Here is a 23,141-nt window from a genome sequence, read left to right as displayed (position 1 = left end):
TAATGAAAATTTTGAAAAATGCAAAGTGGAAATGGCACCCGTTTCGTAGAATATATATATATATATATATATATATATATATATTAGTATGTAGTATAAGTATGTAGCCTAGTATAATATAATATTGTAATATAACTGTAACTATATAACAAATTTAGTTACATTAATATAACTATATTAATTATATAACACCCATTTTAAGCAAACTAACTCTGGAACAACCTGCTCCGGAGATGGTTATGTTCAGAGAGTAAGCTGCTATGGGTACCTCAACTGAAAGTTGAGGTTATCCGCATATTTTGAAACAAACCAGGTATGTCACATAACTTGCCTTCTGAAATACACCACTGGCCTACATGTAGGATGTGGGTATTGATGTGTTAAAAAATTAATTTAAACAACCGAAAAAGCCATAGTGACATTAACTGTATGTCTGTAGTACAAAACAAACTACAAACAGTCAGAAGCAGCACTTAAGTTTATTAGGTTTTCAATCCTCTTATGATGAGACCCGTGCACCGCTCTTGATTGGAAGCCCCGGTATCCGGATATGAGCGTCACTCAATCAGCATCAAGCGCAACACGCAGCCGCTTTGTGAAATGCAGAGACTGCCCAAACTGTCCGACGGACTTTTATGCGTTATTGGGATGAACCTGCCTGACACCTGACTAACTGATTTACGCACAGAAACCTACACTTCACGGGCGATGTAACTTCTACTGTTGTTAAATAAATATGCAAGAGAACAAACCGGATTGGTTGTACCAGCGGAATCCCAAGGACATAATGTCTTCGGCTGTCCCTCGAACGGGATTTGTGGTCTTTTGCGTGGTAAATCCAGTTTTATTTCTCTTGATACGTGACATTTATATTGAGAGACTTGAGCAGAACGTGCTTGGCAAATTGAACACGGCAGACTGTTGACATGCTTAAACGTGATTGCCTGTACTTTTCCTTTCAAACGACGTAAACTTGTTGAACAGTTTTTGAACACCGTGAGTTAATAATTGGTTAAAACGATTAAATATCAGGAGCTCACGTGAAAAGAGCCTGATGTCGACTGTGCTGTATGTAGTGTTTCTGCTCCAGTATCTCCATCATTTGCTTCTGTTTTTTTGTGAGAAGTGTGTTAATAAGTAAGCTTTGTTTGTGAAATGTACTATTTAAATGTAGCTAATACCAACTTCTGAACTAAATAGCAAGCCTTGTTTTTCAAAGAGCTGAGCAATGCTGCATTCTTGTGGCAAATATAATCTGTTATCAAGTCATCGCAGGATAATCCCTCACTGTTCTTTTCGCCTCGAACACAATAATGCATGTTTAAGGCCCTCTGTGGCTTTGAAAGATGCGGTTGTGCATTCAGCAGTAATTCTTCGAGATCAGCTGCTGAGTGCCTTCCTTGCGATCCTCATATTAATGGCTGAAGTTGAGGATTGTTCCCTCGCTCGCACAGTTGTGTATTGTGTCTGGTTGTGTCAAGTTACCACGTTTATATTTCTATCTTTTTCTTTTAAGGTCCAAGACTTTTTCTGAAAAAGCTATTTATTTACATGATCCACAGCTTCTGAATATTCATATAACAGGAATAAACAAAGAAATTAACTTTATTTACCTCCTGTTTTCTTATGGAAGTACTGGAGATAATAACTCTTGCCAGTTATTATGCTGTATTTTAATAATATAATATTAGTAATTGAATTTATACATTATTTATCATTCATGTTCCTCATGTCGTTCTAGACCCGTAAGACCTTCGTTCATCTTCAGAACACAAATTAAGATATTTTTGATAAAATCCGATGACTCAGTGAGGCCTGCATTGCCAGATAATTAACACTTTCAGATGCCCAGAAAGCTACTAAAGACATATTTAAAACAGTTCATGTGACTACAGTGGTTCAACCTTAATGTTATGAAGCGACGAGAAAACTTTTTGTGTGCCAAAAAAAACAAAAAAACGAATTATTCAGCAATATCTAGTGATGGGCAATTTCAAAACACTGCTTCATGAAGCTTCGAAGCTTTACGAATCTTTTGTTTCGAATCAGTGGTTCGACGCATATATCAAACTGCTTTCAGTAAACAATGCTTTGTTACGTGATAAGGGTTTTGAAATTTCAGTGGTTAACCACTGGGGGGCGTGACTTTGGCAGTTTGATACACACTCCGAACCACTGATTCGAAACAAAAGAATCGTAAAGCTTCGAAGTTTCATGAAGCAATGTTTTGAAATCGCCCATCACTAGATATTGTTGAATAAAGTCATTATTATTTATTTATTTTTGGTGCACAAATAGTATTCTCATCGCTTCATAACATTAAGGTTGAACCACTGTAGTCACATGAACTGTTTTAAATATGTCTTTAGTAGCTTTCTGGGCATCTGAAAGTGTTAATTTTCTTGCTGGCAATGGAGGCCTCATTGAGCCATCAGATTTTATCAAAAATATCTTAATTTGTGTTCTGAAGATAAATAAAGGTCTTACGGATGTGGAACGACATGAGGGTGAGTAATCAATGACAAAAATTTCATTTTGGGGTGAACTAACCCTTTAAAAACCTAACTCCAACATTTCTGAATTTCTGCCATCATTTACTCACCATGTCATTTCAGACATGTATGACTTTCTTTTTTCTGCAGAACACAAATAGAGATTTTTATTTATTTATTTATTTTTATTGTCCCATAGCCGAACAATAAAAAGTTAATGGGAGGCCCAATGTTGAATTTTTCCAAATATCCAAATAACATTAAAATGAGTAAATGATGACACGATTTTTATTTTTGGGTGAACTATCCATATAATATTTGTTTAAAAAAAAGTTTCTTCCTCACTCTAAACACGTGCTTCTTTAATAGCTTGACTTTTCATTTGTATCAAATATAACCCAGAATTACCTCTGTTTCAACATGCGTTTCCTCATTACAGATAAAGATGAATAAAATTCAGTTAGAGTGGATAGTCTGAATAAGGTATTTGAATGACTCAAAATTCTAATAAATACTGTACATGCATGAATGAGAACGGAGTTGTTTAATTTACTATCCAAAATGACTAAAAAGCAGTATAATAATGGTAAAAGCATCTCCAGTTTTTCCAATTACACTGATTACATATATATTTTCATGTCAGGAAAATGTTTAACTTTAATAGAAACATTTTAGTTTAGCATTTTATTCATCTTCACTTGGAAAATAACACGAAAAAATACATTATTACATACGTTCTAGAAAATCAATGGAAATTTATGATATTAGATGATTTTAGTACTATACATCATGCTTAACTGTGTTAATGCTCTTTGTTCTCTCTTTGGTCCCCTTCTCTGTGTGCGTATGTATGTGTAGATTCTAGTCCTGACCCTCACCCTGTACCCTGTGCTGAAGACACTGGGTGTTCAGATCCATTCTGCTCTCACAGGAAGCTATGTGGCTGGATATCATTCTGTGCTGCTTGTCAACTGTCCTACTGAACAAACTGCTAGAGATATTGGCAGGTAAGTTGCACACAAACACACACAAAGGAAGAACAAAGCATTAGAAATAAGATATATTTCATAGTAGCTGCTAAGTGGCCTACTTTGCCTTTAGCCATCAGATGATAATAGTGTTTTGTTTACAGCCTGCATGTGACAGTCAGTGACATACAGTACAATAAATGTATTGTTACATGTAAATAGAGTTAATTTTGAAGTTGAATTGGCAAAATGGCAAAAGAATGGTAATCTGTAGGCCTAAAAAAAAAAAAGTGTATTTCCTGTTTTTTTTTAACATGAGAAGTCGTTAGAGCACAGATCGTGAAGCACCCTGACACACTTAGTAGTGCTGTTACCGCACTTCTTTATCGTTGTCACTCACAGTGTAGTGATGTCCTTTAAATGATTTTATAATCACATGCACTTGTATGTTTTATTTTTTAATAATTATAAATTTTGCATGAACGCAACAGTGGTTTTACAAAGGAAGGTCAGCTAAAAAACATCTCTTTTATTGAATACCTGGATGACAAAGCTTGTTCCAATCTAAGGACAAAAGTCCCTCTTACTTGTTCTGTGATAAAGCTAGAGTTAAAAATAATCACATATTTAGCCATCAGATGATAATAGTGTTTTGTTTACAGCCTGCATGTGACAGTCGGTGACATGCAGTACAATAAATGTATTGTTACATGTAAATAGAGTTAATTTTGAAGTTGAATTGGCAAAATGGCAAAAGAATGGTAACCTATAGGCCTAAAAGAAAATTAGTATTTCCTGTTTTTTTTTAACATGAGAAGTCGTTAGACCACAGACTGTGAAGTACCCTGACATGCTTAGAAGTGCTGTTACTGCACTTCTTTATCGTTGTCACTCACAGTGTAGTGATGTCCTTTAAATGATTTTATAATCACAAGCACTTGTATGTTTTATTTTTTAATAATTATAAATTATGCATGAACGCAACAGTGGTTTTACAAAGGAAGGTCAGCTAAAAAACATCTCTTTTATTGAATACCTGGATGACAATGCTTGTTCCAATCTAAGGACAAAAGTCTCTCTTACTTGTTCTGTGATAAAGCTAGAGTTAAAAATAATCACATATTTTGTGCAACAATAGGGACAATATAGGGGGAAATACTTAATTATTAAATGCTACATCTGCAGTCACATACTCTCTTTTTTGCCTTGCAACCATTAAAGCATATGTTCTAAATAGTATGAATGTTGCTCCACTGCCATTCACAAATCCTTTCCTGTGCCCTTATGGGATAGTAAAATGTCTATTGGGTGTGCACTTCAGAATCTTGCTGGAAGTAGTAGGTTACTTTGTCTGGGTACTTTTTGCTTGCTGTTTTAGGAATACTATGAATTTGGACATACTACTCTTTTTCACATTTTTTTTTTCACCTACTTGGAAGTATGAATATTTGTATGCAGCCTTAAGGTGATGATACACAGGGCAACTTTTTGAGGAATGTTGCCGGGCAATGTTACTGAGTGATGTTGCTTGGGCACTTTGCCATTGAGAATGGGCAACAAATTTCTATCTGGATACTTTAGATCGAATTGTGTTGCACATTCTCAATGGGAAAGTGCCCAAGAAACATCACTTGGCGACACTGCCCGACAACATTGCTCAAAAAGTTATTAAAGAATAAGTATAGTATAAAAGAATATATAAATACATAGTGAAAATTAGCTCTGTCCACATTGACATAAAGAAGACTGGACCCACTGCAGTTCTGTGTGTGGACTAGTACTGGGTTTACTTATAAAACTGTCAGAAACAACAATTTAGCGATATGTTGTGTGTTTTAGCATGTTTGGTGAGCAAAATGTTACCGGAATTGAAATACAGCGTAATCTCTTCTGACAGCTTCCTTTGTATGGCCAAATGCAGTGTTATCTGCACCCATATTTCCACTGACATGCATAGTCTTTTTGTTGTTAGATACATTGTGGTTTGTGTCAACAGAAATTAATTGCGGTAATAAGACATATGTAAGCTGATGCAAGTTTCTCAAGAGTTTATAGAGTAGGAGTCGGCAAACTATGGAATGGCATGTAGAGGGGTAAACGCTGGCAGTGTTGGGGGTAAAACATTACAAGTAACTTGATGCGCATCACAAGCTGCTAAAGCATGATGCAGATCAAGACAGATGATGTATCACACAAGTTACTGTACAGTAAGTCCATTTGACTGACAGCTTACAGTTTGTTCTGCTGTGTTTGTTGCGCTTAGCTTTGAGACAAAAGAGGTTAATTCTAAATTTCTGAGATATTCAACAAAGTATATAGAGTACCTATTAAACCAAGTGAAGGTGATGTGCAAACATTCAGACATAGGATTCAGTAGGGTCACATTTTAAATCTGTTATTCAAAGTCTAATTTAAACCTGAAAATAAACGAACTTGTAGGATTTAAAACAAATTTTATGGAAAATTGCTTCAGAAATATTTAGGGTTCTGCACTATTTTAATGTTACTTCAATTAAGCCGTTATAAACTTTTAAAATATGGTTATGTGAAGGAGGGGGGTGGGGTCTATTTGATTAACAGTGATAAACTAGGAAACTTAAAAATGGCACTTCATGATAAACAAGGTTGCCGACCCCTGTTCTAGAGACTTCCTTGTAGTTCATTATCAAAATAATACTGTATGTACTGTAGTTATAAAATGTAGTATGATATTATTATGAAATGATAGTATTATGAAATACTGAGCATGTTTACATACTGATAACTCCCAAAAATCAGCTTATTGAATTAACCCAGTTTGCATGCGAACAATTAACCCAGCAACTCAAGTAAATTGTGCTTACAAGACTTTTTTTAAAAAATTAAAAGACATTAATAAAAAATAAAAAAAGTTTAAATCTCACAATTCTGAGAAAAATTATAGAATTGTGAATTTGTCTTTTGCTAGTCGCAATTACCTTTTTTGTTTTTTATTTCATGGCTGAAACAAGCTTCCATACTTTCCTGTTACATATCAAACTTGCACACTTCAAGCAGACAGAACTGGGTTTATGTGTTTACATGCTGGGTGAAATCCACCATAGGAAAACTGGTTAATGTGTTTACATGACCACATGTACTGTTGGCTTATTAAGTATAATCGGGTGATTGAAAAATGTGCTCATTAAATACAGTCCAGCCTTGTTTACAGGGACACAGAAATTATTACAAAAATCTATCTGTTACATAGTCTTCCATACCACAAGGATCTCCACAATTGTTTTTGCAGAACTTGCAAAACCTGACCATGATTCATATTATAGATTATCTCAACCTGAGCTTCCATATTCCCTTTCAGCTGCATTAGGATTTATTTTCCCATTATACTCTTGTTAAAGAGCACTTTACAGTGGTTAAGTCATTACTGTGCACTCCAGACTAGTAAGCTCATCCAAGCAGTTCTTGTGGTTCAGATCCACAAAAGTGTGAGGGCTTTACTTTTTTTCTGATCCAGGAGTACACTAATCAATCCAGTTTCTTTAATAAAGCATGGGCAAACAAAAATGAGATTTTTTTTCGGAAGTGCACAAGGTTTAGAGAATGGAATGATGTTTTGCCAAGGTCAGAAAAATCTTGCGTAGGTCTATTGATTAAGAGAACATCAAGGAAAGGGTGATGTAAGGAAAAGGAGATGTCTGAGATGTAGTATAAGGTAATGGCAGATGAATTAGGAAAAGGGAAAAGGCAGCAAGTACAATTTCAGTTGGTTAGGCGATGGCAGCACAACTAAGGTATGTAGCCAAACCACTACAAGCCAAACAATTAGCTGGCAAACACAAATCTACCATAGTCCAGTATAACACAGATTCTAGTCCACATTTCTGAGCCAACCCAACCGACATCCAAAATCAAACTAATAGAAAGTTACTGTACATATATGTGTATTTGACTAATATATATATATATATATATATATGTCAAAGCAAAAATTATTCAAACAGTTTTGGTATTCTTGATATATTTTTACTAGTGGGTGCAGGACACTATGGTTCATTTATGTAAGTGAGGATAGCAAAATAAAGTAAACTGTGACATATTATACCCAAAAATTCTTCATACAGTGGACTACCAGTAAAATTGATAAAAATTTAGAACCAAAAATTATTCAGACACCTTGACCTGACCATGTTTTGCTTAAGTGTTATCTGACATAATTAAGATAATTTTTTTTTTCTGACACAGTTCTGAGATGTTGTCATATTTTATTACTATTTATTTAAACTATAGTGAATAAACTGTATTAATGAATGAAATGTTCCAGGTGTCTGAATAAATTTTGGTCTGACTAATATAACACACACACACACATTTTTTTGCAAAATATAGCTAGTTTTAGGTTCAAGGGTGTGTTTGTGTTAGTATGTTAGTAGGTCTGCTTACATTCTGAGTGACTCTATCTATCATTTAGGGGTGTAACAGTTCAAATTACTCACGGTTTGGTTTTTGTCACGGTTTTAGGGCCACAGTTTTGGTACGGTTCGATATAAAGAAAAAAGGACTACTGTCAAATAAAAATAAAGAAAAGAAGAACAAAAATAATCAAACTACAAGCAACAGCACAAATACATACAATAGAGCAAAGACACAATTAAAATAAACAGTGCTTTTCAGGTTATTTAGGTATCTAACAGTAGTTTTCAGGTACAAAAATTAAAGGATTAGTTCACTTTCAAATTAAAATTAGCCCAAGCTTTACTCACCCTCAAGCCATCCTAGGTGTATATGACTTTCTTCTTTCTGATGAACACAATCAGAGAAATATTAATAAATATCCTGACGCAACTGAGCTTTATAATGGCAGTGAGTGGGACCAATGAGTATGAGCTGAAGAAAGTCATGAACAAATTCCACATGGTTAATAAAAAAAAAACTCTGTCTGTTTTACGCGTTATTTTCAACAAACCATTTTATAGATGTGTCGTCAGATTTAAGATGAACCGCGGTGCAAGTGCGTGCCGAACCGTGGATTGAGAAAGGTATGGTTCGATATATACAGTGTGTGTGTGTGTAATAAATATATATATATATATATATATATAATATATATATAATATAAATTTCTGCATTGCTGTCTTTCGTGTCTGTAATTTTAGCCTTTACATTTTTTTATAAACATACTGAATTTGAATTGAATTGAATTGAAATTAATTGTTCAAACTATATTTTACCCTATGGTGTTCAGATGAGCTGTGCATGTGCCTATACATTTGAAGGAACACAGAGTGCCTTTGACTTTTGATGTTATATGCAAATACAGAGAAGCTAAATTCTCTCACTCTCTTTCTTTCTGTTAGGAGTATCATGGAGAAAAGGCTGGCAGCATGCGTGAATATATTTCCTCACACTACCACTATGTAAGACCAGCAAGGTTAACCTTTTACCCATTATGAGCTCTGAACCCCAAACACCACAACTCAAGTGCAACTTTAGCCACAACATACAAAAATATAAATTGACAATTAATATACATAAACTTGTAATCTTTTAGATTCTAATAATTACTTTTTAAATAATCCTGTAAGATTAAATGAGATTAAATCCATTAATGCAAGCATTTATAAAATGTCATTCGTCTAAAATATTGTTTATTAATTTCAGGTACTACTGGAAAGGAGAGATTCGGGATGCCTCTGAAATACTGCTGGTGTGTCGCTAAACTTATTCAAACTTCAGATTTATCATTCAAATCAAATATTTTTATTTTTTAAATATGTTAATGTTTTTATGTAAAGTTATAGTGTATGCAAACGTTCTATATCATGTGTTGTGTACAGCTGTATCTCATAATGGTTATGAAATTTTAAAAATGTTACCGATACTAAATCCATAATTTCTTTAACAGCTTGTCAGGACAAGAACATCTGTGGTGCAGAGACTTGTGGCTTATATAAAGTAAGTGCTTTTTTGCCAACGTTGCTTAAATTTCTAAATTGTGACCCAAGAGATTTGCACATTAGTCATGATAAACATTTAAACAGACACAAATGCTTAAATGTTTGAATATTTCAGTTCATTATAGAGCATGTGTTGTTTTTCACATCACAATATATAGTGATGCTTCATTGATTCAGGGTTCAAAATCAAATCAGCATTATCAGGTCAGATGACACCAGCTGGCTGTTATATCACACAAGTTGAGCGACTGTTAAGTGAGGCTTTCTCGATTGGTATAACAATTTCCATGTCAGTGGACCATCTCAGTCTGAAGGAAATTGTGTGGATCTGCTTCCTTTGTGGCGCCTGTAAGCAGCCCAAAAGACATGTTGAAAGTACCTTGTTGATGCTTTTACACTTTTAAATGTCCTTTTAATGTTCGTTGGTTGAAGGGTGAGTAGAATAATGTCATCTCATTGTACCCAGTTTAAAAATAAAACTGAAGTTACACCCATAATTCGCGCAAAGCGTCATGGGGCATAGGAATAAGGTGGATAAAGCTTCTGATTTGCAAAAATCTGAAAAAATGGGATCTAGGCAAAGCAAAACGACATTTAAACTCTTCAGAAGAGCAAAAAGTGTCATTAAAAAAATTAATCTTTCAAGAGCCTGATGCCATTCTCTTCCCAAACATGGAATGCAGAATCCTCATAGGGTGGTGGAAAAAACAGTTGGAAACAATAGGGCCCAAAATAGAGGCTGCCTGCAAACCAAAATGCTTCCTAAACTGAAACCAAATTTTTAGAGTGTGCGCAACTACTGGATTTTGAGAACTAATATATGTTTCCTATCAAAGGGAGAGAAGTGCAAACTAAAGATCGAAGACCAAATTTGCTACATGTGGGTCTAGTTCAGTCACCCAGTATATAATTTTCTGAATATTACTTGCACAATAATAAAATAAGAAATTAGGCATTGCCATCCCCCCAATATTTGATCGTTGTAAAAAGGACTTTCTGTTATGAGGGGTTTTATTTTCCCACAGAAGGGAAGAAATTAAATTGTCTGATTTAGTAAAGAATCTCTTTCTTATAAAAATAGGAATATTTTAAAATAAATACAGGAAGCGTGGCAAGACTGACATTTTAAAGACAAAGGCAAACTGGACCACTTCATAAAATAATTTTTACAACGACCTAAGAGTGGCAAAAGTTAGCTTTGAACAAATCAGTAAATGACTTGCGTGACTTGTATACCCAGGTACTTGAAATCCTCAAGTACCACTCTAAATGGGATAGAGGAAGAATCTATGTGGAGAGGCGGTATGACTGGGAATAATTCACTTTTATGCATGTTGAGTTTATAGCCAGAGAATTTACCAAACTACTCTAAAATTAGTATAACATGGGCTACTGATGAATCTGGATTAGAGACATGTAGCAAAACATCATCTACATATAATGACGTTTTATGCTCAATCCCATTCCGATTAATACCCTTTAAGATACCAGACTGATGAAGTGCTGTGGCCAAGGGTTCAGTCGAAATTGCAAATGGGAGAAAAACAAAGAAGAGATCGGAAACCCCTATCTGGTGCCTCTCTGCAAGGGGAACTTTATTGTCATTTTTTTTATCACATTGCATGGCAATGGTTAAAAACGAGACGCAGTTCCTTCAGGGAATAACGGTGACACAGTGGATATTTACAAGGACTAAGAAAAGACAACAGTAAGTATAGACAATGGGTATACAAGGTATATAGAGTAAGACGGAAAATGAAATAAGACAAATAAATTAGGCAAAATATGCATAAAGTGTAGCAGCATTGAGGTATGAGTTGTAGTGTTGAAGTATTGGGTGACAAATATTTATATATGTGTATATATGTTACAGTATTGCACATAGGTATGTAATATAAAATTAAGTCTTTTGATGACTTTTTCCAGCTGGTGAAATGACCTGCCTCAATCTCAATTTGAGTAGCTGGGCCCGGTTGCATGAAACCACTTAAGTAAGGGTATCCCTGAGGGGGAAAAATCCCTGAGGCAAGGGATTTCTTTAAGAGTGTTGCAACAAACGTCTTAACTGTCACCCTTACCTACGTGTTTATACTAAGCACTTCGTGATGTTTTCTGGCAAAACACTGCAATGGAGAAGCAGTTGCTATAGTTACGAAATCTTCCACAATAAACAGATCATAACGGACCACTGACTTTAAACAAGTTTAACATTTACTAAACAACTGTTCTACAATATTTGAGTTATGTATGAGTTATGCAGAGAGCCTTTAATAATCGACACAGAGCATACTAAAATTCAAGCACATTGTTTCTACGAGTACAGCTACGACACCGGAGGATACTTAAAATCCTGCCACGCCACTCACATAGTTTTTCATTAAATTACATTATATTAGTCGAACTCATTGTTATTGTATTGTACTCACGCATCAATGCCACTTTGCCTGTTTGGTGATTATTCACTAAATGATGCGTTCGGTGACCTATATGCGGCACAGCTCGATGACAAGTCCTGTGCGCTAAAAAAAAAAGAAATCTAAACCAAACTGGACCAAGGAGAAAAACAGGCTATTCTTTTTTTTTTTTTTTTTTTTTTAAAAAGGGGGGAAATACCAAGCATGCCGCTATAATAAGTCACTCTTGCACACAATACAAAAGCCTGGCATGAGAGCTAGTTAATTCAAGTGCATAGTGGAATTGATAAAAATATGAAAACGCTGTGTTCATTCAGTTTTATTTGTTACAATACACGCTGTTTCACGTCATACTTTCAACAGGCTTATTTCGATCGCTAAAATTACACATCGGTACTTCCTCATCCATCGTGTTTGAGTTCAGCAGATGATTTAAGGGACCTGTTTTGATCCCTTAATTTTTTTTTAGGGCTAAATGATTACTAAGGACTTTGTTGCAACGCATAGCAGAACTTAAGGGGACACTTAAGCAATTAAGGGAAATACTTAGTGACAGCCTTAAGGGTACCCTTAACTAAGGGTTTTCTTAAAGGGTTAGTTCAACCAAAAATGAAAATTCTGTCATTAATTACTCACCCTCGTGCCGTTTTACACCCGTAAGACCTTCGTTGATCTTCGGAACACAAATTAAGATATTTTTGTTTAAATCCGATGGCTCCGTGAGGCCTACATAGCCAGCAATGACATTTCCTCTCTCAAGATCCATAAAGGTACTAAAAACATATTTAAATCAGTTCATGTGAGTACAGTGGATCAATATTAATATTATAAAGCGACGAGAATATTTTTGGTGCGCCAAAAAAAACAAAATAATGACTTATTTAGTGATGGCCGATTTCAAAACACTGCTTCAGGAAGATTCAGAGCTAATGAATCAGCGTGTCAAACCGTCAAACTGCTGAAATCACGTGACTTTGGCGCTCCGAACTGCGGATTCGACACGCTGATTCATTATGCTCCGAAGCTTCCTGACGCATTGTTTTGAAATCGGCCATCACTAAATAATTTGTTATTTTGTTTTTGTTTTTTGGCGCACCAAAAATATTCTCGTCGCTTTATAATATTAATATTTAACCACTGTACTCGCATGAACTGATTTAAATATGTTTTTATACCTTTATGGGTCTTGAGAGAGGAAATGTCATTGCTCCCTATGTAGGCCTCACAGAGCCATCGGATTTAAACAAAAATATCTCAATTTGCATTCCGAAGATTAACAAAGGTCTTACGGGTGTGGAACGGCATGAGCGTGAGTAATAAATGACAGAATTTTCATTTTTGGGTGAACTAACCCTTTACCTTAAGGGCTTTCATGCAACCGGGCCCTGAGTCTTTAGCCATTTTCAAAAAGCGTCTAAAGACGCATCTTTTTCATCAGCAACTGACCAATTAATACTAGCATTGACCTATTCTATTCTATTCTATTCTATTCTATTCATTTTTCTTTTTTTCCCTAATTTACTTAAAAAAAACTTGCTATGTGTACTGTGCTAGACTAACTGAAAAATGTTACTTACAGCGCTTGTATACTGTTGCCTTCTTGTTGGTCTGATTGCTTCTATTCTCCTCATTTGTAAGTCGCTTTGAATAAAAGCGTCTGCTAAATGATTAAATGTAAATGATGAGGTAGAATGATGTTATTGTTACATCATGGTTGGTACTGTAGGTAACTCTTAGTTGTGTAATGCTAAGTGATAATGGGGGTTATGGTCACAGTCTTTTGGCGGGGCGGGGAACATTCTCCTTGACATTCAATGAGAGATTATTGTAGTCACACCAGGCTATATGAGTTGGTTCACTTCATTCCTGTATGCTGCCTCATCATTGTTGCTGATAAGCCCCACAACTGTGGTGTCATCTGCAAATTCACAATGCTGTTTCTTTGGTGTACAGTACACAGCCTTGTGGTGTACTAGTGCTCTGGGTGATGACTTGTGGTCTGTTGCTCAGGAAGTCAGGAATCCAGTTGCACAATGCTTAGAATATGTATAATTGGTGCACACAGAGGCTGCTGGGGAAGCATATAACAACCTAATCCAAGAAATTAAGTCTTCTGAAAAGCCAAACTGTTTAAGAGTATTAAAGAGGTATTTCCACTCTACTCTGTCGATGTAAAGAGGGTCAGGTTCCACACTCTCCCTCCTAAAATCTTTCACCAACTCTTTTGTTTTTGAGGAGTTGAGTACCAGATTGTTGTCAGAACACCAGGCAGTGAGTTTTTAGACTTGGCAGACCTGTCGTTATTATATATCAGTTCCACTACAGTAGAGTTGTCTGCAAGTGAACTTGCCCTGTAAGACTCACAAAGGGTAGGATCCTTTTTAATCTTTTGTTAGAAGAGAAATTGAAGCTTGTGTGAGTGTCACAAGAAGTTAACCCAGTAAAGTTGAGAACTTGTAAAATTCTATAGGGAAACCGTCTGGCTCTTGGGCTTTACTGCTCTGCATTGTTGTAATGGCATCTGTTACTTCTGCTTGCATTATGGGTTTACCAAGGTCAGAGCTAAGGTTGACATTTATAGTTGGTAAATTCACTTTTGTAAAAAAGGAATCTACAATTGCTGGATCATTACTATACTCTGAAGTATATAAAGAAGAAAAAACTGATCAGAGCTGTTGTTAATATCATGTAAAAAAAAAAAAAAAAAAAAAAAAAAAATACAACAGAGAGTAAGGCTGCACGATTATGACAAAAATCATAATTGTTGATTAAATTGTAATTGCGATTATTAATTACGATTATCACAATTTACATTGAATGATGCATTGAATAGTTTTATACCATTGTTTGAAGCAACTGCATGCCATATTTTTGTATAAAAATAAAAAAAATAAAAAATAAAAAAATCTGAAAACACATTTTTTTTTATTTTTTTTTTTTATTGTTTTTCTATAGCATTAAACCTCAAATGTCAACTATATATTGGTTTGGTTTCTTCTTTAAATAATAATTAAAAAAGTAAACATATGCATTGTATAATAATAGGGGCTTTTGCCACCAGTGTGGTTCCCCAAGAACTGATGTTCCCCTAGGGCCTGAAGTGACGTAAACTGCGCTTGTTGTTGTTACTTTTATTTTGACGGTGCTGAGAACAGTTTAGACAGATCCTGAGCACATAGTGCTCGCATTCTCTGTCTTATTTAAAAAAAGTAACCATAATAAAATTGATGGTTATTCCTCTTGAGGTGTAAAATACTGTATTTTCTTTCTTAATTTGCAATCCAACTGTTATTTTTCTTAAGTGAGACCGCCTCAATGACGTATGCAGCCTTCAAATGCGACCTCCGGAGGATGCAGCCTTCGAAATCAGATGCGGCTTCAGTCTTCATTAGTTTACGATCGTGAAATCCAGAAATGGGAACGCGGGGGCACCGTGATGCGACCGCAAAGGGCTCTTTCACTTTCGCGATCAAAGGGGCAGTGGCTTTCCATGTTTGTATAGTTAGTTCGTGGAGTAAATATATAGGCTGTGTACATGGCTTTTTAAAAATGACGGTTGCTGGTGTTTCGCGTGCGTTCGACATATCAGCGTACACTTACGTCACTGGTAGCTCCTTTTATGCTGGGTTAGACCTTTTACATTCTGAAGTAGTCGTGATTCGCCTCTCACAACGTGACATTCTCATAACACACCTCTTAAACACGGCGAGTAATGTAAGTGGATATTTTCCTTGTAATTGCACCTTTGAACGATTACGAAATCGTGGCATCCGTAATTGTTATCGCGATTAGAAATTCGATTTTTTTTGTGCAGCCCTAACAGAGAGCTTGAGAGGGCTCTGATGCAAGTGATCATTTTCAAGTTATTTGACTGATGAGAAATTTATGGCTTTGTCACCAAATTCATAAAATGTGTGTCAAGTTTTTAACAACCTTTTTTCTTTATGTGAGGTAGATAGTAAGTTATATTCCGTTTAAAGATGCAGCCTCTCTTTGCTCGGTCAACCTCCGGCTCTTTGGTAAAATTCTCCTTCCCGAAGACTTGGAGCAACAGAGCTTCAATAAATGTTGTGGAACGTGTACCCTCAGGACCTTCAAGGATGCCGATCACTCTGATGTTGTTCCCCCTGGAGCGGTTCTCCAGGTCATCAAGTTTGGCCCTCAGCTTTTCATTGTCTTTCAATAGTGTCAAGCACATAGATTCAATTGCAGTAACACAACCATCCACGTCGGTAAGAGATTCTCCCACATCCTTCAGCTTTTGTTCCTGTTCCAACAATGAAGTTTTCACAGCTGAGATAGATGACTTGTGTTCTGCGAGAATCTCTGCTCCTCTACTTTAGACCTTATACCTCCAAGGAGTTCTCCTAATATCATAACCCTGGCCCTGTCCGCACCTTGCATAGAACCACCGGCATCCTTGGTGATGTTGACTGGCTTTTTAGCATTAGCCCTTGGCATGTTGTGCTAATAAAGTTCCTACTTTACATTCCGAAGCATGTCAAAAAATGTCACCAATGAAGTAATTAAATCAAGGGAAATGCAGAGAACTTTACGACTTTTCACGCCACCATCTTACCGGAAGTCCATATTGTGACTGTGTAACACGGTTAGTTGATATGGGAAGAAGGGAACCGGAGAACGTTAAGCACACTTTAATAATAATAAAATAAACAAACACAAAACGAAAGTAAAAGCACATAAGCAAAACATAACATAATGTCCAGGCCTGGTGCTCTCTCATCCTTCACTGTCGTCGCTCTTCCTTTTATGCTCCCGGAGCTTCTCCGTGAGAAATTCAAGAGCATTCAGCTGATGCTCATTAACACTCGTGCCACCGGCCTCACCCAGTTCTTAGGGCCATTGGCCTCGTCCTGCTTGCCACAGACTGTTGTCTATTTTAATATATTTAAAAATGTAACTTATCCCTGTGATGGCAAGCTGAATTTTCAGCAGTCCTTACTCCAGTCATCAGTGTCACAAGATCCTTTAAAAAATTTGATGCTCAAGATGCTAAATCTTTTGTAACATCATACATGTCTTTTCTTTTTTGATCAATTTAATCCTTACTGTATAAAAGTCATTTCATTAAAAAATCTTACTGACGCCAAACTTTTGAATGGTAATGCACATTACAGATAAGCATAGCTGTTTCCTTGTTTTAATGTTAATGTTTTTTATTTCCTTGTTATTTTCAAACCTGTTATTTCAACTGGGACTCATGTGTGTTTCCCCAGAGCTGTGCATCCATATGACATTCCAGAAATCATCAGTTTTCCTATTGATGATGGAAGCCAGGACTACATGAAGTGGATGGAAGATGCAGTCACTGATATTTGATACATCACTGTCTGCAATCCAATGGAGAACAAAAAAACATTTTGACATTTTAAAGGCTTTCATGCATAACAGACCTTAAACTTATCTAATACTGAAGAGCTTCTTTACAAGTGTATATATTTATTGACCATTTTATTGATGTAAATATCTTTATTATAAAGAGTATAACATATCTTATATGTTATTATAAATTAATTTGTTAAAATATGGTAATTTATACAACATTTTTAATGGTTGGTTGTTTTAATGTGGTTGTGCAGAATTGAAGTGTTTTTGTTTTTTTAATTAATGACAAAATAAATTAATGGGATCTTTTCAACTTTGACTTTGACTGCTTGACTTTTTAACATTGTTAAATATGCTACAACATATGACACATTAAGTTTGTTCATGTTGCTCATTGATTTGCAGTACGTGTACATCAATATAATGCAAATACTGACGGATGCATTTTGCGCTTTATCACAGCATGCTAAAAATCAATCTAAAAGGTAAGTTAGAATGTTTTGTCCTTGTATTTTGCTCCCAATGGTGCTTTTAGGCTTTTCACACCCAACTAAACAAAAATCACAAAAGTCACAACAATAAGAATCCCTGTAAGGTTTAAGTGTTAAAGTATTTTCCCCTACGCACCTGACTTAAGTTAACCAGTTAAATATTAAAAGAACTTCTAAAAAGACAAAATTCAATTGTCTGGTCCTTGTGTGTCTAACACTACAGATAATTTTTTTTTTTTTTTTATCTACACAAAATAATATTTTGTCCAGTTGGTTTAGCAGTCAAGAGCAGATCTGAGCCTTTCTGTTCCCTAACAAGGGAACGTTTGGTCAAATTTTCACTGTGTGTAGCTGAATAGGAAATGTTGTTTTGTTGAATGGGTTTATGTTCACACTGTGGCAACACAATAGAAGTGCAGATGTGAGGAAGTGTTATTGTGTGTTGGGATTTGCTGAGATCCAGTCATAATGAAGTCACCGATCTGACTACTCATCTAAACAACTAGACCTAGTAACCTGCAAAGGCATACTGATTTTATATTATAGACACCTTGTTTTGTATAATATATATATATATATAAATTTCCCCTTAAATAATTTTCCATGTGAAGGTGTTTCATAAGTTATGTTTTTTCTGCCTCTTATATTTAATGTCAATCTAACAGTGTGCTCATTATTGCTCATATTATTTGATTGTTAAACCATTTATCAAAGACAACATCATTTACAGCACCTACTGCTCAAACATATGCTGACAGAGAGTACAGTATACAAGGCCACTCCTTTTTATACATGCATGCCTTTAGAATCAACATTACCATCTTTTAGTATTTACCAAACACACAGTCCCCCAGATGCTAATGTTGATCCATCTAAAATGTGAGGCTCAGTTATATGTTTCAGCAGAAGGGCATATATCTTGTAGATAATCTAATTTAACTTCATTATGTACCAGCAGTGTAAGCAGTAAAAATGATTTAATCATTGAGGGTGTTCCATAAATGTGTGAATAAACAGCAGATTGTGCAGGAAAAAAAAGGATTGCTATGAAAACACTACTTTCAATACAAAGCTCTGCCAGATATAAATACATTTGCTTTGAGGTGGAAGACACTGATTTATTACTTCAGCAGTGTAACACTTGCTGTAAAACTAATCAGCCTTAAACCTATTTTCTGATTTAACTCAAATGAAAGTCTAAGAAATTTAAAATTTTATTTTATTTTTAAACACTGAAACTCTTTAAGAAGTGTTTACATTATTCTATACCGTATGTATACATTTAGAAAAGGTCATAAAACCATATGTGAAATAGATGAATGTTCCTGTGGGCTCTGTTGGTTTAGATTTAGGAAGTGGAAACAAGAAGAAGCTTTCATCCAAACGAATATGCAGATTGTTCAAACAGAAGGGAGAATCTGCAGAGACTAATAATGACTGATGACTCCAAATGACAATCCAAGTGGCAAGCTGCATGTGTTTAGAGGCCGGTTTCTCAAAGGAAAATCGGACAGGATGTTCCCAACAGTTGTATTGATGAACAAGGAATGAATGGAAAAGGACCAGGCTGTGCGCTGCGCTTGCCATCACCATCTCTGTCAACATCGCCACTGAGGCCTGTAGACAGTAATGCAGCGGCCGTGATTAGTTCTTGTTCAATGCATTTATTTCCATGCAACAGAAAATGAAGCATGAAAACCTTTTGTGATCATGGATAATAACCCATCAAATTAAGAACAATTATTTGTACACTAAAAAATTCTGGGTTAAAAACAACCCAAGTTGGGTTGAAAACATTTTAACCCAACTATTGTTTGTAAATTACTATATGGCTGGCTTAAAATGAACCCAAAATAGGTTGGAAATTAAAAATCAGACACAGGCAACAATAATAATCAGGTGTGAATAATCAAGGTAAACATTTATTAATAAGCAATTGTTTATAAATGTTTATTGTTTAATTTTTATTCATTAAACTTATTAATGAATGTTAATTTATTAAACATACTAATAAATATTAATTTCCAACATTGGGTTCATTTTAAGCAAGCAATACAGTAATTTTAAACAATAGTTGAGTTAAATAAAACTACCCAGCAGGCTGGGCAAACATTTAACCCAACTGCTGGGATTGTCCATTTTCAAAACAACTTGCCCACATGAAAAAATAATATAGTAATTTATAGTAAATACTATAGTCTTTGAAACATACTATAGTAAAGTACTTAAATTAATTTGTTGTGGTGATTCTATAGTTGCTGTGGTAATATAACAACTATAGTAATATAAACAAATTACTTTAGAGTCATTCTACGAAACAGGTGCCATTTGGGTCTGCAACGTTTGATCAGATGCATAAGGCACAAAAAATGTCCCAAAGTCTGTTTTCAAAGCTTAAAGTTATTAATTAAAGTGTTCTTTTTTAACATGATATATGATAAAATGCTTTTTTTTTTGAAGATTAGCATACTATTTTTAATCATTTTTCATTATTACCTAGTCAATTTCACATGTCCGTGTTAACCAACATGACAGTTGCATCTAAAATATCACCAAATAACTCTATATATATTTGTTTCAAACATATACTATTTTCAGGATTATATGTGTGTCCCTGTTTACATAAGATATCTTTATTCACAATAAACCTTTTTTTTTTTGTAAATATTTTATGATTTGTGCGCGTCACTCAGTTTGACTTACCACCCCGTCACATTAACTTGTTTTATCTATAAATAATGCACTGTTCCATTAAATGACATCACAAAGCTGAAGTGACATCATTCGAGCCTTATAGCCATATAGAACAAAAACAGGAAACTATGTACATTTTTTTTTTACATTGTTTATTTGTTGCTTTTTCATGTTAGGCAGGGCCTGTCAAGCTCAAACCTACCACCCCGTCACGCAAAATAAATAGGGAAAATTTTTTATTCATTTTTTTACATTTTTAATACAAAGAAAATTATATTTCAGATTGAATGCATGTATGCTAGGTGAGAAACTTGACCACATGGGAGATTTACGGACATTTTGGGATGAAATTTACAAAAATGTGACGGGGTGGTATGTGACGGGGTGGTAAATTTCATCCCAAAATGTCACGTTCTGGGGGGTAAAACTTTTTTTTTTTTTTTTTTTTGGCAGGGTTTCCTTGATAAAATGTGCATTCCAAGGGCTAAATATCATGTTATTTCATGGGCTCGCTTCAACCTGTGGACATGAAAAACAGTACAAACAATGAGGCCATTGAAACGTCAAATTCATATTTCAAGATTAAAAATCTAAGAATAAAAAATAAATAAATAAATAAATTACAGACTTTCTATTGATGGTTTCCAAAAAAGGGACATTTTACTATTAGGAAAACATTAGATTTTAAAAATCTATTTCTTGTTTTACTACTCCAATGGTATACATATTGTCTGTGACGGGGTGGTATAAGAATGGCTTCCTTGCCTGAATAAAAAGGATAATATAGGATTTTGTGCTTGAGGTGGGAAAATATGTTTTTTGGAGGATTAACATATATTTCAAGTTGTAGTTTTAAAAAAAAAAAAAAAAAAGTTTGTTCTTAATGAAAATTTTTAAAAATGCAAAGTGGAAATGGCACCCGTTTCAAAGAATGACTCTTTACCCAATACCCAAGTTTCTACAACTATAGGGTATATTACACTACAATACACTACAGTTTACTGTAGTAAAAACTAAAGTATACTACAGTATTTATTACAGTTTATCAGTTCACTATAGTTAATACTACTGTATGCTGTAGCATTCATTAACAAAGTGTTGTAAATACTATAATATATACAGTATATTACAATTTACTATAGTATGGTTCAAAAACATAGTATTTTACTATAAATTACTATAGTATTTTTTCATGTGGGTGGGTTGTTTCTGACCCAGCATTTTTTTAGAGTGTACAACGGACAGTTTTTCACAATGGACTTTGTGTCAAATATCTAAATATATTTTCATGTGGCATTCACATCCTAAAAAATAGTGGCAAACTATCTCAGTACTGACTGATATTGTCATACTTAGGATGAAAGCAAAACATAATGCCAACAACAACATTATCGTTCAATCTGGATCCTGTTGTTGGCATCATAATAGTGAGCATGAGAAAGTAGCTAGCAGAAAGGCTGACTTGCTGTGAAAAATGAGCCTTTCCTCTGTGGTCTCACTAAAGTACTCAAATATCATTCTCTCTCTCACTGTATTAATTGCATAGACTGTATGGCTTTGGTCTCTTGTAGATGAGTAAATGATACCAGAGTTTTAATTTGGGTGTTCCTTTATGGTAGGGCTTAAAATGACTTATCATCCATCTGTGGTCTCAGAGAAATTCACTACAACAAATTTCCGCGAGAAAACAACAACAAAAAAAACAACAACAACAACAAAAGAACTGCAGGGTTCCGGGAGGTTATAAGATTCGGGTTACACAGAGCCGTTAAATATGATATATTAATTTAAATATTAAAAATGTTTTTCAACGGCTCTGGGGCTACAGTACTCCCGTGTTTCACGGCTACGATTCCCCTTGATGTAATTGGAGGCGGTGGCTGTCAATCATTTCCACGCAGTGGTATGGGGCGGAGCTAATAAGAAGGCTAACTTCACGTGCTTCTTTAAACGTACCTTGTAATCAGGTAAAATTCTCGTTCATTTCAAATTGCCCAGATAGGAACAGTTGCTCACTTACCTGCGATTAAAACGTGAAGCTCCTGCTGGTGGCATATCTCACTTTTTTTTTCATAAAGTCCTTAGAATTAAGTTTATTCAGTTTTCTCAACACACCGCTAATAACTACAGTCACTGGAACACAAATACGCACCTCACTGGATAAGCAAGAAAAAACGGTAATTTTGTTAAATGTTGTAATTTAGAAGTAACACGTTTTAAATTCACCGTTTCGGCGCTATATGTCTCATATTTTGATATATTGTTGCATTACTTAATGTCTTTAGTGTACACTGTACACCGTAAACAGTGTAAATGAATGTTTTTACAATGATTGTTGTTGTTAATCTACCCCGTTGTAACAGCAATTAAAAACATGGACATTTTAATTTATCTGCACGTATTAATTGTGATTGTTCAATGTATTAATTATTTATTAAATAATTACATTTATTTAAAATTATTATAGTGTCCCTCATAACATCCCTATTTAATTCTAAATATTTTAATTAAAATGGTAAACAAATAGGAAATAACATAGTTCGTATAACGTAACCAACATACCATATGACTAACATCTCAAAATATAAGTGCATGTGTGTATTAGTCACTCTAACAACTGTGTCAAATGTATATTCACAGTTCCATTGAATCTTCTGAACAGCTAAAGCATTATTTCTTGAAAACCTTGTGTGGATGTTAGATCAAACTAAACAAGAAAATCTGCTGCTTCAGATGATACAAGTTTTGTCATTTAACATCGATCTACATCATGATCTCAGATGAAATTACAAATCAGTTCAGC

The 23,141-nt window shown here is 34.8% G+C and overlaps 1 protein-coding gene across 1 annotated transcript; it reads left to right on the top strand.

Annotated features, from left to right (window-relative positions):
• Positions 1-514: 514 nt before the first annotated feature.
• Positions 515-17,472, top strand: zgc:63972 (protein CutA homolog). Its single transcript, XM_051895057.1, has 6 exons — positions 515-832; positions 3,351-3,499; positions 8,794-8,853; positions 9,098-9,143; positions 9,342-9,391; positions 17,045-17,472. The coding sequence occupies exons 1-6, from the start codon at positions 737-739 to the stop codon at positions 17,145-17,147; spliced, it is 504 nt and encodes a 167-aa protein (XP_051751017.1). The 5' UTR covers positions 515-736; the 3' UTR covers positions 17,148-17,472.
• Positions 17,473-23,141: the final 5,669 nt, after the last annotated feature.

Source organism: Ctenopharyngodon idella, chromosome 5, assembly GCF_019924925.1.
Source record: "Ctenopharyngodon idella isolate HZGC_01 chromosome 5, HZGC01, whole genome shotgun sequence".
Taxonomy (NCBI): domain Eukaryota; kingdom Metazoa; phylum Chordata; class Actinopteri; order Cypriniformes; family Xenocyprididae; genus Ctenopharyngodon; species Ctenopharyngodon idella.
Note: the sequence above shows the minus strand (reverse complement) of the source record. Positions and strands in the feature narration are given on the sequence as shown.